Raw genomic sequence first — 17573 nt, 5'->3', positions numbered from 1 at the left:
GTTTTCTCCTACTTTGGTGAGTTCTTAGGGAGACTGAAGAGTCCTTTTTGAGCTAGGATAAAGTTGGCTTAACTTGAACCAAAATGGCCTGGCTTGAGCCGAGCTTTGGATGTGGTTGTACATATCAATGCTAAAGCTAAAAACGAACTATGTAGCTAAAGATGACTAGACAAGAATCTAAAGAACACTAAACAGCAAATGTAACTTTCTACTACTGAAAAAACAAGAAAAACTGAAAGAAAGAAAAATTGGATCATAATAACTAACAATCACACATAATAAAGTAAGTTCATTGGCACTCAAAAGTCCTAAAAAAAGCAGGATAATAATTAGCAAAGAACATGAAAAGATGAGCGCATTTGAGAAGCCACAATATAGCTTAGCAAAGAGATTTAAGCTTCGTTTGGGCAACTTTCTTACTGCTTCTAAAGCAGTTTTTTAATAAAAAATTTAAATAAAAAATTGTTTAAAGAAACAGAAAAAAGTCGCCGCAAGGACCCTAAACCAAGCCTTTGGATCTACATGGGACAATTTTTTTATTATTTTGCTTTCATATATATACTATAAAGCTATTCAGGGGTGGATGTAACATGGGGACGCTGGGGGTACGTCCCCCATTGAGTCAGCCACTTTGATAATATATCATAAAATTAATTTCATTTATTTATACATTAATTACAGAATAAACCAAATATTATTTTTTTTGTTTTTTGCTTTTTTCATCCTAATGTATTAACTATCTTGCTGCGCCAGGCTGTATTCAACTCCTGCTATCCTCTCACACGCTAACGGGTGGAAGCAGAAGAGACTAGAGAGAAGCCCAAAGTCCGAACGCTAGTCGCTCTCTTCGTGCCCAAATAGCTGAACGCCACCCACTCGCCGGTCGGCAGTCACGCCCAGTCTAGTTGCCACTCAAATGCACACTTAGGGGCTGTTTGGTAGAATGTAGGATTTCATTTAAGTAGGATTTCGCAAATCCTCCAAATCCCGGATTTAAGAAATCCTGAAGGGTTAAATCCTGAAAATTGTTTGGTAACATTTATGATAAATCCAGTTAAATCATGTGTGACTGTTTGGCTATAAAGCAGGATTTATCCAAGGACTCTTACTCTAGCGCCTGGATTTCGTAAATCCCGCAAAATATAGGATTTCCGAAATCCCGGATTTCGCTCGAATCGGCGGAATTTTCCGTCTATCCCGGATTTCACTTGCTGTGAGATTTAGTTTTGCATTTTAGGCCGTTTGGCTGGATTTCGCTCAAATTCGCCTCAAATCCGGCCTAAATCCTGCTACCAAACAGCCCCTTAGACTTTATTTGAAACATTTTATCAATTGTTTTCTTGATAACAAAAAGTTTCCATATATGTATTCTCCTTCTTTCGTGAGTTCTTAGGGAGAGTGATGAGTCCCTTATAAAGTTGGCTAACTTGAACCAAGATGGCTTGGCTTGAGCCGGGTTTTTGGATGTGGTTGTACACATCAATGCTAAAGCTAAAAACGAACTCTGTAGCTAAAGATGACTACACAAGAATCTAAAGAACACTAAACAGCAAATTTAACTTTCTACTACCGAAAAAACAAGAAAAACTGAAAGAAAGAAAAATTGGATAATAATAACTAACAATCACACATAATAAAGTAAGTTCATTGGCACTCAAAAGTCCTAAAAAAAGCAGGATAATAATTAGCAAAGAACATGAAAAGATGAGCATGTTTGAAGAACTTAAGAAATGAAGAATTTATAGAAATCACATATTTGTATACGATGACAGACTATTTTGATGATCACATATATGCAGAAAACAAACTTTACATAGCTGAAATGTAACAAGCAACACTCAATTGATGATAGTGACAAAGTAGGCGCCAAAGCCTCGGACATCTGAAAAACAATAGCGATGAAAGCAGAAGACAGGAAGACAAAACATAAACATTTTAACTAAAAATACAAGCACAAAAAACTATTTAGAACTCCAGAGCAACTATGACGATTCCTTTACGCGGATTTAAGCCCCAAGGCCTTTCTTGTCTTGCCCACAAACAGATCCTTCGATTTGATCTTCCCTGGCAAACAACCAGAGAGTGTTACAAAAGGAAACTGAGCAACTCCCTCCTTTCTTCCTAATGAAACTAACGCAATTGGTGGGGAAGCCTTATATGTCGCAAGTTTCTTCTCAGGAGCCCCTTTGATCAATAACTGCAGGTTCTTGGCCGCCACTGAAGCGTGACCCTCCGCAAGGAAACCTTGCTTGATCTCCTGTGGAGGTAATGGAAGAGCGTATCAGATATGGAAGAAGAGGCATTGCAGAATAGTTAAAATGGAAAATTTTCACAAGAAATACTTACAGGGACATCAGTAATGTCTCCAACAGCAAAAATGTTATCTCTGCCTTTCACTCTTAAGTTTGCATCTACCATTAACTGACCCTTATTATCCAATGACTGCTTCAAGATAGAATCATGCAGCCATGATGAAGCCACTGGCTTGCCCACACAAACAAAATGACAATCAGCAGAGATCTTCTCTCCGCCTGATGTCACATAAACTCCACTTTCTGACAAAGACTCCAGGTCAACTGTTTGTCCCAAAATCACTTCCACCTTCTTTTTAACCAACCAATTGAATGTCTTTCTGGATGCTTTTGGGCCTATGAACTCCATTAACCTTGACCCTTTATGGACAAGGGTCACCTTCTTCTCCGGAAAGTCAACTGCTATCTCTCCAGCGAGCTCAACACCAGTTGGACCACCGCCAATGATTAAAATGGAATTTGATGACTTAATCTTCTCATAATCTATAAATTAATTAAAAAAGTTCAAATAAGAAGATAGAAATAATTTTAGCATGCTATAAAACAATGACATTGCAGCAAGAAAAATACAACAACATAGAAATGAAACTTAAATATAATGGAAATTACTAAATTTTTGTATGCATTTATGAGACTGGAGTTAACTACATCTATTAGGTCAAATAAGAAGGCAATTACAACACTCCTTTACATGAGGATGAGGATAACGACATAGAAGGTAGTGGTGACTACGTATTAAGTCAAATAACAAGACAATGGTTATGGCAAGGCTCATCAAAATCAGAACAGCTGCAGATAGAAGGGAAGTTATTCTCTCTAAAACTTTATAAACATTTTGAAAAGAGAAGACTAACTACTGCAAGAAGAATACATACAACCGATGTAACTTGTCAGGAAAAAAATGGTAAGAAATTAGTCCTACATAGTACTATATTAGGACAAATTGGAAGACTCTGGGTTGTAAACAAATTTAGTAAGTATGCGATTTGTCATATTCTCCATAGTTAAATTCATTAGAAGACCCCAGGTACTATTTATTTGAAGTGGCACACAAAATTACTAATATAGATGCCAACTATCACGCGGGACTTTTAGATTGAAATACAAGTGGTGTTGGTGATACCTGCCCTCATGGTACAGCTTTTTTCAAATGCTTGACACTCGTATCTTTTCAAAAAAACCTATTTTTATTAATTCCATTCAAGCACGTTATTGATCAGATCCATGATTTATTAAATCCCAACATTCATAGGATTTAATGGATTTAAGGATTTCTAGTTCTCACAAATCTTAGATCATGAAGCAAATAGCCAAGATTTTTTTCATGATTTACCAAGATTTAATAGTTACCATACCAAACAATTTTCAGGTTTGAACCATCTCAAGCTTTACTAAATCTGGATTTACAAGAGAATCCTGATTGTAACCAAACAATCTCTTAAAATTGGGATTGGAAGGGTAAACTCAAAGACTATTTAATCCATTTGACAAAATATAAACATAAGAAAAATAAATGAATAAGTTCAAATAAGTAAAGCAAATAGATTGGGTGGAACTCCATGTTGCTTCCATGTCAAATATTGCATATTTAAATTAAAACTAAAAAGGTGTTAGAGATACATGCCTTGCTGAAAATGGCTGAGTCTATCCTTTATGTTTACTTTATTAGAACCCGGGTGGCCAGTAGCCACGACAAGATAATCGTATGGAAATGTTCGACCATCTGCTGTCTGGACCTCATGATTAGTTACATTCGTTGCATGTGATGAGACGATTGTAACACCAGTTAAGTACTCAGAGTGCTTTATCAACGTTCTTTCTGCAAATGATGGTTCTACCATTGACCTCAACTGTGCCCATGGTATCTCAAGGTATTCTTTGCTGTAATACGAATAGACGAAAACAAAAATCAGAAAGAAGCAGGAAGGGGAAAGTAATATATACATCATGGAATACAATTTCATAATGATTTTGCCATGAAACATAAAAAACACAGAACATAGTGCAGATTCAGAGACAAATAAGTGGGTTTACAAAAGAAGCATATATCACACTAACAAATTAACAATCAAAAGTTGAGTTTACAAAAGAAGGGAAAAGATCCATACGGGTCGATAAGGGTTACTTCGTTCTGTGACGACTGCAGGATCTTCGCGATGAAGCCTCCGCCGATCCCGCCGCCCACAACAACCACCCTCTTCGACTTCTCAGCTCCACCTTCGGCCATGACGCGGTGCTAATCCAAATCAACTCGATTCAGATACAAATAAGGGAGACAGAGAGCAAACTAAGAAGAAGCCGACTTGAGCTCGAAAGAGATTGCAGAACGGGTGAGAGAACGACTGGGACTTATTTTGCCGATGGCTATATTTATACAATTATACGCGGACGTTCTTAAGTAAAAAAAAGTAAAAGTGGATGCCAGCTAATTATTGCCAAATTTTTTAATTAATCTTGCATATATTAAATATTTTAAAAATAAATTTTATTTATTCATCATTTAAAATTTTACTTATAAATACTAAAATTGTATATATTTATATACCGAATATTTAATTATTTAATTTTATTTCTATAATACTTTAGTATATAAAATTTAAAAATAGCTATTTAAAGTATTAACAAAAAAATATTTCTGTTATAAACAAATATGAAAAAAAAAATCATTTTGAATAATTATCAATATTTTTAAAATATTAAAATTTGCATAAAGTCTCTCAAAAACAAATTATTTTCACTCTTCTTCCCAATGAGACCTTGTTACTGTCAATGGAAGCTTCATCCCAATTCCCAGCAGGAAAGGAGGGGGATTAGAATCGAAGCCCCTTCCCAACGAGACATTGTCGTGATCTTTTTGTGTTCGATAAGATCTATTGCAACTTTTCCTCATCATCCATTAACTTCATCAATAGAGCATTTTATTATGCAAATAATAAAATTTAAATATTCAATAAATAAACATACAATTTAAATTTATTTAAATGAAAATATATCATTATGGGTGTCAATATTGTCACGATCCGAAACACGACTCGAACCTGATCCGAAAATTTCGGGATATGGTCAACCAATTTCGCAAACAGGTCGGGTTCAAGTTCCTGGATTGACATGTTCGTTCGAGTTCCTGGATTGACACGTTTGAAAAAAATGGTAAAGAGCTGCCAACACCCGCCCGTCCGTCGCATCAGATGTTGCCCGCCCGCGCATTGTTTCGACTGCCCAGTCGTCCCGCCGTCAACGCGAGCTCCACCGTCAGCAGTCCTGCCATTGCCATCCGGCCATGTCGGATCGGGTCAACGTGATAACCTGATGGATTAGGTCCGAGTTTGAACTTCCGATACTTTTATATAGCCGAGTCAGATTATGATCGACCCGTTTGAACCCGGGTCAGTCCTGGGTTCAACCCGAAGCCGACTTGAAACCCAGTTTTGACAACCGCCCGTGTCATATTTGCATATTCCTTCGAGGTAATTTGAAGGGGTGTGAACAAAAAATGGGAATGAAAGTTGGTCTTATCGGTTGCCCGCAGAACCGCGTGATTTGGATGATTTGATTGGTTTTTGCACCCAAAATAAAATTGGTCAAGTCTTAGCCTACCGCTTTCGTGCTTAGAATAGCTTCAATTTGGAATTTTAGATGTCAAATTGCACGGTCCAAGACGGTTTGACCCGTAACAATGCTCCCTACTGCTTCGCGGCATCCGTTACTTCTCCTTATTTATTTGAAAAACCGTGCGAAGACTTGGGAGATTTTGCGAAGACTTGGGAGATTTGTGCATGACATTTTATTACGAAAGAAAAAAAAAATGGTTATGATTCTATGAAAAAAAATAATGAGAAATTAAAAGAAAATAATAAAGAATTATTTAACATAAAAAATAGATATTTATCTTTAAAAAATTTTAATAATTTTGTATTTAAAATACTAAATGCTAATATATTTAAACATATTTTTTTATTAATATTTTTTAAACAAGTCGGCTTGTGAAGTATCGAGTCAAGTCAGGGTTGACTTAAATTTGATTAGCTTATGGAGCTCGGTTCACGAACCATTTACGAAGTCGAGCCCGACTCAACTCACGAGTTGGCTTGACTCACATACACCTAGGATGAGCATTTTTGTGTACTAAAAAATAGTCTTGAGGTACATTCAACGAGTTGAAATGGAGAGTTTTCTTTTCTTTTGTGATCTTGATAAAGCCTTCGGACATTTGAGATTGGACTGTCACAAACTGCTCTCCGATTTAGATGTTATCCCTATGATCGTGAATCATGTGCCCACCCATGCTTATGGTGGTGTTGTTGTTTCTAGACCTCCTGACTTGTTGGCTGTCAATGATGCTAATAATGTCTATAATTTAAGCTCCATTAATGAATTTTCACCTTTGATTACCGTTCTTAATGTTGTAAATTTTGAGTGCTTGGCTGATAAGGAAACTCCCCTTACGCAAAATCACATTCCAATTTACGAGAATCCTAATGTTGCATTGAATTTAGTTTATGCAGCTTCTGATGAGATTCGAATAATTTCAAATGCTATTTCTCTTTCTGTTGTTGATGTTCTTAATAAGGAGCGTATGGATAACATTGATGTTCATGCTAGGAAGGAGAGTCTTGTTGTTGATGACCCGAAGGAACTTGGTCTTAGTTTGTCTCATGTTATGTTGGATGTTGTGAGCATGGGGTTTTGTGATGTTAATACAGTGGTGTTGAATGATTCCTCTTGTGGAATGGATGTTGCATATGATAGTTCTCCTTTGGATTCTGTGATTCATGTTCTGCCTCTTGTTGCGAATGGGGAATACCATTAGTTGATATTCCTATTTATATTATTTCTAACGATTCCTTGAAAGCCTAGTAGGGGTTGAAAATGAAGAATACTTGTGTTGATCTTTCTGATTGGCTTGATGACTTCTTCTCCTCGCCTTGTGGCGGTTGGGGAGGACTTGGATGAGCCTGAGAATGAGTTCAATGAGATGTTTAATTTGAAGGTGGGCCGCATGGTTCAAAAAGCTTTTTCTTTTGGGGTGGCAAACGTCGTAGGAGAAAACCTAAAAGAAAGTAAATATGGTTGCTTTGTTCTTGTCTGCTGTTGTTGGCCCTCCTCTTTCTTTTTGTTGGTGTGATTTTTTTGTGGGGGGGGGGGGGGGGGGGGGTTCAGTGTGCTTCTTTGGCTTTTCTGTTGGGAGTTAATTTTTTGGTGGTGACATGACTGTGGTGGATTTCGATTGTGCTGTTGGGTTTGGTATGCCTGGATAATTGAGTTGGCGATCGGGTGGGGTGCCATTTTTGTTCTCTGGGGCATGTGATTTCCTTGATGCTCGTCTTGGCGGGATTGATGTTCATCTTGCTTGGGTTGTTGTTTTGCTTGGAACCTCATTGGATTTTGCTTCTTCAAGATGGCCTCTTTGGGTGGTTCTCTTGGTGGTTGTCTTTTTTATTTGTCTTCTTTTCTTTTGCTTATCTTTGTATTAGGCTGAATCATCAGCTTGTAGGTTTTGTTTTAATTGGTGTTTTTTTAGAGGTATGCTGATTAATTAATATTTGTAATCTTTCTTTTTTATTATCGTTCACATAGGCCATACTAGTAGGTTTTATCCAAAAAAGAAAAGCATTGAGGCAATAGAGATTAATGAATGAGAATTTTTTGGCCAAAAGGTATTTCTTTCATGCCACAAAGATGGAGAGGGGTTGACTTAACTCCGAGAGCGTTAAATCATTTGCAAATGAGGAGAGTAAGAGCTTTTGACTTAACTTATTTGAATCTTCTACATCAAATTTAGTTGATTAATAGATATTTCCCTTATGCAAATTAATCCATAAAATTTATGGATCCATTTTGGATGGCTGTAGTTTTTTATAGATGTAATTGTAAAGCTGCTGTGGAGAAAGTAATTTTTTTGAATAAAAAAAAATAAAAAAGTTGTCCCATACAAAGATTTAAAATTGTTTTCGATCTACGAACATATTTGTGAAGTTGTTTTCTCGACACAGCTTTACAACTAACTTTATAAAATGTTACAACCATCACAAACAAACATTTAGTCTTTCAGTAATCTATAAATCAATTGCAAAATTACCAATGAGAACATAGCAATGCTATTTAGCATAGTATAAAAATATTATCATTTTATTGACTTAACTTATTTGAATCTTATTAATCCATAAAATTTATGGATCCATCTTGGATGGTTGTAGTTTTTTATAGATGTAATTGTAAAGCTGCTGTGGAGAAAGTAATTTTTTTGAATAAAAAAAAATAAAAAAGTTGTCCCATACAAAGATTTAAAATTGTTTTCGATCTACGAACATATTTGTGAAGTTGTTTTCTCCACACAGCTTTACAATCAATTTTATAAAATGTTACAACCATCCCAAACAGACATTTAGTCTTTCAGTAATCTATAAATCAATTGCAAAATTACCAATGAGAACATAGCAATGCTATTTAGCATAGTATAAAAATATTAACATTTTATGCAAATTACAGCTTAAATATAATGGCACTGACTTACTAATTATTATTATATGCAAACAAGACAATTAGAACAATCCAATATATGAAGCAAACAACAGAGAAGACAGAAGTGAGTGAATCAAATAAGTCAAAGAACAAGATCGGAAATATAATACATGATCATATGTCAGAAGCAGATTAGAGGAAAGTTGAATGTCTTAAAAGTTAAAATTATCTATACATTTTGACAAAGAGTAAACTAACTTTACTTTAAGAAGTATGCATGCGATTGATGAATGCTGCCAAGAAAAAAAAACACCAAGAATCAGACATAACATTGTAGCATATTATGACACGTTGAAACAGTCGGGCTGTAATAAACTCATTGGAAACGCCAATTTTTCATATGCATTAAGGCTTCATTTTGGAGAGTGCGGTCACCGGATGTTGTTCGGAGGCAAATCAGAACGTGTTACGTCACCATTCAGGTATGTATCGTGGTTGTGTACCACTGTGACGTGGCCTATCTTGATTCGTCTCCGGACAGTCCGATGGCCACATGTAATAATTTATCTCATTTGAGATAGCTTTCTTACTATTTTTTAAAACAGTTTTCTAAAACAAAATCTTTTAAATAAAACTGTTTTAGAAATCAATAAGAAAGCCAACCCAAATAAAGCTTAAGGATTCGTAAGAAAGTTGTCTCAAACAAAACCTAAGTTTTTTAAAAACTGTAGCAACTACTTATTTGATGCAACAAACCTTTTTAATTGGAAAATAAGTCATTTTTTGTATTTTCTGACCTTAAAAATACAAATATATATTTTCAATATTTGTGACTTCATATCTTTTCAAGAAAATCATGCTCAAGAAATCTAAAATATCTGTTTTTTTATTAAAGGCACTGCAATGAAAAAAAATCATGGTGAGGTACTCCGATTAGATTATGGTCTTGTTTGAGAAGGCTTAATCTTTTATATTTTTGTTTTTTAACAGCTATAGTTTCAGAACTGTTTTTCAAAAATAACTTTTTAAATATAGGAAAGTTTAAAAAATAGTGAAAATTTATCTATCTTCTAAACACACATTATTTTCTTATTATAAAAATATTTAAAAAATTATTCTAAATGAAGCCTATAAAAATATCAATTGGAATACAGCTAACAAGATATCTATAGGAAATTGTAAATTATTGAAAAAGCAGTAACACCAAATGCTATACATATTGATTAATAAAAAATCTCAGATGCGTCCACTTGGCTAGAACCTTTAATAAATGTCTATTCTTTACAGATGCTCGATTTTTCAAAAAGATTTGATGATAATCACAATATTCTGCGGCACTATATACTGCTCTGATTTAGTCATAAAGGTTTGAAGACATTATATATAAATTTTAAAAGAAAGCCCAATAGGGCATTGGGGTGTAAATGAGTCTAGTCGAGTTCAGGTCATTCTTATTTGAGCTTGAGCTTGAACTTGATTAATTAATCGAATTTGGGCTCGAGATCGTGCTTAATTCTATGAGTTTTAGACTGCTCATGACTAAAAATGAGAAATTAGAAGAGAAATAATATAAATAAGTGATATATATGCATTTTTAGATATATTTAATGGTTTTATATTTGAACTCATGACTCGAAATTTATTTTAAATATATTTTATATTAATATTTTTTAAACGAGCTCACTTAGAGCTAATGAATAAACTAATTCAAGTTTGACTCGTTAGGTCATTAAGCTCGGCTTAAGATCATTTTATCAAACCAAATTTAAGTCGACTTATAAATCAATTTGCTCACACCCCTAACAAAACATTTCATGACAAAGAACTAATTTTAGCCAAAGATACTGTAAAAATAAGAAAATGAAACTAGAAAATCAATCGCCTGATCGGTTGACCTCTAAAAGATAAAAATAAATTATGTAAAAAAAAATTCATAATTGAAATCCAAACACCAAATATTATATCAATCAATCAATCAATAGATACGCTTCAAAAAAAAAGAAAGATCCATGTAAGTTAAATTTGGCTTATTTATAATCCTAATTATAATAAATATTTGCTAAAAATATTGAAGAAAATTTTGAAGTTAAGAAGGAAAAAAAAAATTAAGAAAACTATATTTTATTTATTCTAGAAGTGGGAATGGTTTTTGTGTTTTGTTAAGTCGTGTAAATAAATGGGAATCAGATATTATTTAAAAAACAAAAATTTGCTATTTTTCAAGTTTTTGCTTAGCCTGTGAACCGAATGAGGTGGACGATTTGATGCTTTATTTCTATCCAAAATAAAATAGGTGTAAGGTTAGCATCAGACTTTCGCGTCTATAATAGCGCCAATTTGCATATCCAATTGACCGGTTCGAGCTGGTTTGACCCGATTCGATTTTTTTCTTCACCTGGATTAATTCCACTGTCAAATGCCTCAGCTTCACTAAGTTGTCAATATTGATATCACTCAAAAATTTGATTTGAACCCAACTAAAAAATTTCAGGTTAGGATCAACCCGTTTGTCAAATGGGTTGGGTTCGAGATCAACAAACTAATCCATTTCAAAAACCGAGTCGGATTCAGATTGACCCGAAAATCCAAGAATGACCCGGGGTCAACCCAAAAACTCCTATTGTACACGAAATCAAAAATCCCGATTCCCGCCCGCACTTGCGAGTCAATCCGGCCTCGCCTTCCGCCTCTCCCTGTAAGGAAACTGTCACAAATGAACCCTTGAGATAGCTTTCTTATTTTTTTTAATTTAATACAAAAACTTTAAAAAATAATAAAAAAATAGTGATAAAAATTTATCCTAACGAAACTTCAAGACCGCTTATATTTATTTCAAGTAAGCGTAGCACTTTGAATATAATTTATTTTAAATTTATTAGTTTAAAAATTGTGTCTGAACGATTTTCATATGATAAGAGAACACTATTTTAATGTTAAAATAGATAAAAATAAATAATTTTGAGAATTATACAAGCTCAAATACATGTTGAAAAAATAAACATTTTTATTTATTTTAAAATATTAATAAATTTAATAATTCATATGCATTTCATCATAATTATCCATTTTTATTATCTTATAATGTATATTTCATTCATAAATTAGCTTGCCTATCTATCTTGCTTGTTTGACAATCTTCTATATTGTGCAATAATCTCTAGAGCTCAATTCCCTTTGAAAAAATAACAAAGACCGCGCATGAAATGTCAAGCCTTTGGTCCACCTAAGCAAAAAATTCCTTAAGACTGTTTGGTAGCACGCAAAGTTGGTAAAATGACTGCTAACGGAGTTAGGCGGAGGAAGCTTCCGAATTATATTCTTTGTAAAAAACTTTAATAATCTCAAATGGATCCTTTGTAAATCAAAGAGAATGGTCTACTTTTTCTTTCTCTATAGCTTATGCTGACGCTTTGCAAAGTTATTGGCTTTAATTTGTGAACCTTTGAACATTAAATAAATTGTGTAATTAAATGACCCGTCAGCCCTTTTTTTCTCATTTTTTGCTACTTCAGATGTATTTAACTAATTCAATTAAAATGATTTGAATAACAATAAATGGAAAAATCTTACTATCAAGAATATATAGAGTATAGAATATAGTGTAATTGAATGATTAATGTTACTAATATACATTACATTTATATGTTATACAAACACAAATTACAAATTACATTTATAAAAAATAAAAAAATATATCAAATAAATTGTTTCTATTTAATCTACTTTAAAATGCTAAAATTGTGTAATTGTCATAACATAAAAAGCTTGATTATCATTTATGATTTATAGAGCTCAGCTTACACCTCCAAATCATTCATCAAGTATTAAAATCAATAAAATGCAATTTAGTAAAGAATATTAAGGGAGTACCATCCAAAGCGATAATTGTATTAGCTTAGGTGGTAGTATCTGCTTAATTATAAAGTATTTGCTCGGTCTAAGAGAACACAAAAGCCACCTGATTGCATTTATCCCAAAAGAATTCACACTTTAGGAGGTTTCTCATAATCACTTTATTAAAAGAAAATTATCAGAGTAAAGACAAATATCTAAATATATCTAGCAAAAGCAAAAGAGTTCAAATAAATCAAATCCATTATTCCAACATATCAAGAAATTATCAATAGCAGTAGTTCAATTCAGACTACACTAGATATTACTTTAGATTGTTCAGGGTTTAGCATTTAGCACAGAACAATAAGCCTGATAAAATAATCATAAATTCCGCAGAATTAGTGGAGGAATAGATAATAAGCAACCAACAAGCTACGACAAGCCAGGAAACATCAGTGTGGTCCACACCCAGAGCCAGCAGCCAACAACTAGCATAGTAGCAAACACAACCACAACCACAACTACAACCAAACCCAACAACCAGCATAACCGAACCTAGCTAGTAACTAGCAAACATGATTATTCCAACATAATTCATAACATAATATACTAAAATTAAAATAAAAACCTAACTTTGTCAAGGAAAATGGAACAATCAAACAAAACTAATAGTGAAGCTAGTGCATCAAATTAAGTAATTAACCAAGAAGATTGTCAATGATGGCTAGACTAGGAAGTAGCCATGGAAAGCCAAGAATTATAAGTTAATCTTACAACACAATTGCAAATTGCAATAACAATTCCCTTCAATTCTCAATGGCCAACAGGATTATTCATGGTCACTGAACTATCACCTTCTTCAGTTGGATTTTATTCACCCTTTAGGGCCATGATATTTTCCATAGCATTGTCAAGTTCAGGATAGTTCATGATCAATCATAACTATAAAAGAAATATGTTTTTAAAAAACCAATCGAAATAACTTAAAATCTGAAATAACAGAGGTGTCTCAAGTAAAGTGATGGCTACTAACGACTTTTTTTCTGAGGAAATGAGCAAGGGTCACAACCAAGAAGGAAACGAAATCTCGAGAACGAGTGAACAACCCTAGGAAACCAAGCCAAACCACGAGGTTTAATTATACCTAGGGTTTATTTAAAATTAACCAGTTTGAAGTGGGATCATCTCCAGGTTTCTGGGTCAAACCGAACTCGTCCCGATTATTAAAACAGGTCAATTTTTTAAATTAAAACCCGGGCCATTTGGTAAACGGGTTGACCCGAATCCGGACTTTTCATGGTGGAGTTTCGGGTCGTGTCAAGTATTGACACCTCTACTAATAACGTCTTATCATGCTAACATGTGCTTGATTTATAAATCAATTTTGAAATGATGTATTTTCATTAAAGCTATTTTGCATTCAATTCTCCATTGTTTCATGAGCTGTTCATCTCAAATGCTCCTCTAAGAAAGATAATTTGATTCATACAAGAATGATGGAACAGTATAGTTGGTCCATCTAGGGGCTTCAACTCTTCTCAGAATTATTCTTTTCAATCAAACCGTTGAAACATTAATCCATCACCATCAAAATACTCTTCTGATAAATTCCTATAATGTAGTAGCTGCATCGAGCCATCAACATAAAGCCACCACTAATTGCAAGCCCGGGTAAGATAAAGCGTTAGCAATCTAACTGGATTAGCCCAAGAGCTACGCCATCCAATCATAAATTATTAGATCCATTGTAATATCGGCATAATATAAATTATTTATATGTAAATTAAAAATAAATTTAATAATTTTTAATTTAATCCTGATAATTTTTTAATCAGAATATCATCCCAAAAGATAGTCAACATTTAAAAAAAACACCAAACCATTCAATTACTTGCTTGAATGGGAAACTAATTTAGTATCAAATTAACACAACACAGTAAAGGGTCTTTGAATCCACTTATGATTGAAAGTTGCCCCAAATGAAATCTTAGACTTCGGGTGCGTTTGGGACGGCTTCAGGCTTGCTTTGCTTTATAAAAATTTATTAAGTGCTCGTTTGGGACATTGCGGTAGAACAAAGTTAGGAAAATTTCTGCGGCCCGCCGCTGCTTCTCGCGACCTTTGATTGCGTCCCGCGGTCCGCTGCGGCTCACTGCTTTCCGCGGTTTCGAAGGGGATAAATGACGGAAAAGCCGGGTCGCTCCGATGCGCGCCTTCTCCGATGGGCATATTTTCTCTGCAGCGTCGTTGTTCTCCTCGTTAAAAAGCTAGGGTTTGCGTCATTCCAGGCTACAAAGAAATTATCTTGATTCTTAATCGGGGTCGGAGCTAGAAAATCTTATTAATGGAGGCACAAATTAATAATTTTTAAAATAATCTAATCTTTTTGGATAATTCTTTTACCTTTTTAATTAATAGTTTGCAGTAAAAGAATGTTTTGATCTTTCAAAGAATATTACTATTTATTTTCAAAAAACTCTTTATTTTTTATACTATTTATTTAAACGAGAATTTGATTTTTAATAGGACACAATGGAGAAAAAGGATTCATGTAGCCGACCCCACGTAGTGGGAGAAAGGCTTGATGTTGTTATTGTTGTTGTTGTAGGCTTTACAATTTCAATAAAAAATAGTGATCACTACATCAGTTCTTCCTTGGTGGGTGGATGGAGATCAAGTCGTTGGATTTCTTGCCCAAGGTTCAGCTGAGATTGAGATGCAAGGTGGGTTTTTATTATAGATTGAACCTGATTTGTTGGGTTTTTTTTTTTATAAGTTGGGCCAGCTATTTTGGGTTACACATAGGGGGTGGGGTTTTATGGGCATTTGGGTTAGTGGGGGCTCATGCCCCCAAGGCCCTCACTATAGCTCCGTCCTTGCTTATGACACAATGGAGAAAAAAGATTAATGCAGTCTACCCCATGGAGTGGGATAAAGGTTTCTTTTGTGTCAACTTTTTTAGAAAATTTTTAAAGTAATTTTATAGTTCAAAATTTTTTTAAAATTGAAACTTTTGTACTAAAAAATTACTTTATAAAATAATAAAAAAATTGTCCCAAACGAACACAAAGACTTGATGTTGTTGCTGTGGTTGATGAATGAAATGAGCTAAGCAACATGCGAAACCCACCTTGATTTGAGGCTATTAAATGAAAATTCTCGTGTTCTTATATATGTGATGTATATGTAGCTTAAAAAAAAAAAAAAAGGCCTGAGCAGCATCTATTGAATCCCTTGGCGGTGGGGCAATGTAAACAATCTAGAACGTCTAACTGGATCACGCAAAGTATCTTGGTTTGGAAAATTGACTTTTGCAGCAATATTAGTTCCCCGAATGGCTTATCACCACTCTTCGAAAATGACAGCGTTAGCATATATAGCTTACTGAAACTGACGGAATGATGATGGTAGGGATGACGCATAACAATGTGCGGCTAAGGAGTTGGGCAAAGTCCTAACTCAGCTGTTTATTTCGAGTAACAGATGGTTTGGAAAGCAATGTAGTCTTATAGTAAGAATTAATGCGGTATTCCTTCCCATTCAGTCGGATATATTATTAATTACAATCAAATAACTTATCTTTTCCTCTTTCATATTGCTGTTGGAAGTGGCAGTCTCATTTTTCATGGATGTCAACTGGCTAACTTTTTCTCAATTGTATCAGTTTACCCAAAATTTTCGTAGATAGGTTCAAAGTGTGAAACTTCCTAAGTAAAAGAAGCTAAATTCTTAAACATCGAGTCGTCTTTTGATGCAATGGCTAGAATTTTCGTAAGAAACTCCGCAATTAAGCATACTCGTTCCAGAGCAATTCTAGGATGGTTAACCTGCTGGGAAGTTAGACCAACAAGATAAAACCATGAGGCTCTTAGGCCAAAGAGGATGATAACTCGATTGTTAAGAGTTTGGGCTGCTACACCAAGTCTATCTACTTCGAAGTTCAAGCGATCTAGCCGAGCAAGAAGAGTAAAAATTGGTTCGCAATTGCATTGAATTCATTAGAGTCACAGTGAATTCAACAAAACCATATCAAACTTGTCAAAATCATAGTGAACTAGTCCGATTCATAATAAGTTTATTATAATTATTTCCAACTTCATTAAAATCATTGTGAACTCGCCAACATTTATTTCAACAAGCTGATGATTTTATCTGACAAATCAATGTTTTCTTCTAGTAAGCTGACAACTTACTCAGCAAGCTGGCGACTTTACTAAATAAGTAGATGAATTTTGTTTAGTGGGCGCCTTGAGTGGGATTATTGATTTTTTTTTTTTCAATCACAATATGATCGTCCACCTCAACAATTTATAATGCTCATTCGTCTTCCTTTTTTTTGTTATCATTGTTGCGGGCAAATGATGAGTGGTTTGAATGGACGACCAATATTGAATTCCTTGATTGTGGTCCACTGATCCGTTTGTCAGATATTTTAAGGTCTTAATGATATCGGAATTTCGTGATCTTGGGCTCGTTGGATTTCTCTTGTCGAGCCGCTCAATTTGACTATAAGCATGTCATGTTTGAAAATCGTTTGGTAATCCAAATTGTGGTTTGAATCTTCCAATAATGCTTCAAGTCTTCTAATCGGACTCATTTGGGCTCGGATTGAGTTGATTTTGGTGTCGTTGGGTTCACATTTTTGAGACGCTCAGCTTGACTATAAGTTCGCTGAAATCGGAGTTCAGATGGTCCCGATTTAATTTTTGAAACTTCCAACCTGATTTTTCTCGAGATTCGAGCCTCATCAAGATAATTTTTGATGATATATCAATCATGAACTAATTTTTTCATTAATTTTAAAACTAATAATTGATTGTTTAGCATTTATAAATATGCATATTTTTATGATAAAAACCAAACAAAAAAATTCAAGATTTCTAATATTTTATTTATAATTTTGCCTCTTATTTTAACATGGATTGTTGGGGAAGTAAAACCGTACAACAATTAAACACAAACAAG

The 17573-nt window shown here is 34.2% G+C and overlaps 1 protein-coding gene across 1 annotated transcript; it reads right to left on the bottom strand.

Annotated features, from left to right (window-relative positions):
- Positions 1 to 1713: 1713 nt before the first annotated feature.
- LOC110111329 (apoptosis-inducing factor homolog B) lies at positions 1714 to 4663 on the bottom strand. The gene is made up of 4 exons (XM_020843146.2): positions 4421 to 4663; positions 3937 to 4193; positions 2347 to 2795; positions 1714 to 2257 (listed from the first exon to the last, which is right to left on the bottom strand). Exons 1-4 carry the CDS (start codon positions 4537 to 4539, stop codon positions 1997 to 1999), a joined length of 1086 nt encoding a protein of 361 aa, XP_020698805.1. The 5' UTR covers positions 4540 to 4663; the 3' UTR covers positions 1714 to 1996.
- Between the last annotated feature and the right edge of the window lie 12910 nt (positions 4664 to 17573).

The sequence above is a fragment of the Dendrobium catenatum genome, unplaced genomic scaffold (assembly GCF_001605985.2).
Source record: "Dendrobium catenatum unplaced genomic scaffold, ASM160598v2 fragScaff_scaffold_1199, whole genome shotgun sequence".
Taxonomy (NCBI): Eukaryota; Viridiplantae; Streptophyta; class Magnoliopsida; order Asparagales; family Orchidaceae; genus Dendrobium; species Dendrobium catenatum.
The sequence above is the reverse complement of the archived record's forward strand: the minus strand, read 5'-3'. Positions and strand labels throughout refer to the sequence as shown.

Coding starts and splice junctions, on each gene's coding strand:
- LOC110111329 (XM_020843146.2), bottom strand. CDS start 4,539: ATGGCCGAAGGTGGAGCTGAGAAGTCGAAGAGGGTGGTTGTTGTGGGC. Junction 4,194..4,420: donor GAAGTAACCCTTATCGACCC/GTATGGATCTTT, acceptor TTCGTATTACAG/CAAAGAATACCTTGAGATAC. Junction 2,796..3,936: donor ACTCAGCCATTTTCAGCAAG/GCATGTATCTCT, acceptor ATTAATTTATAG/ATTATGAGAAGATTAAGTCA.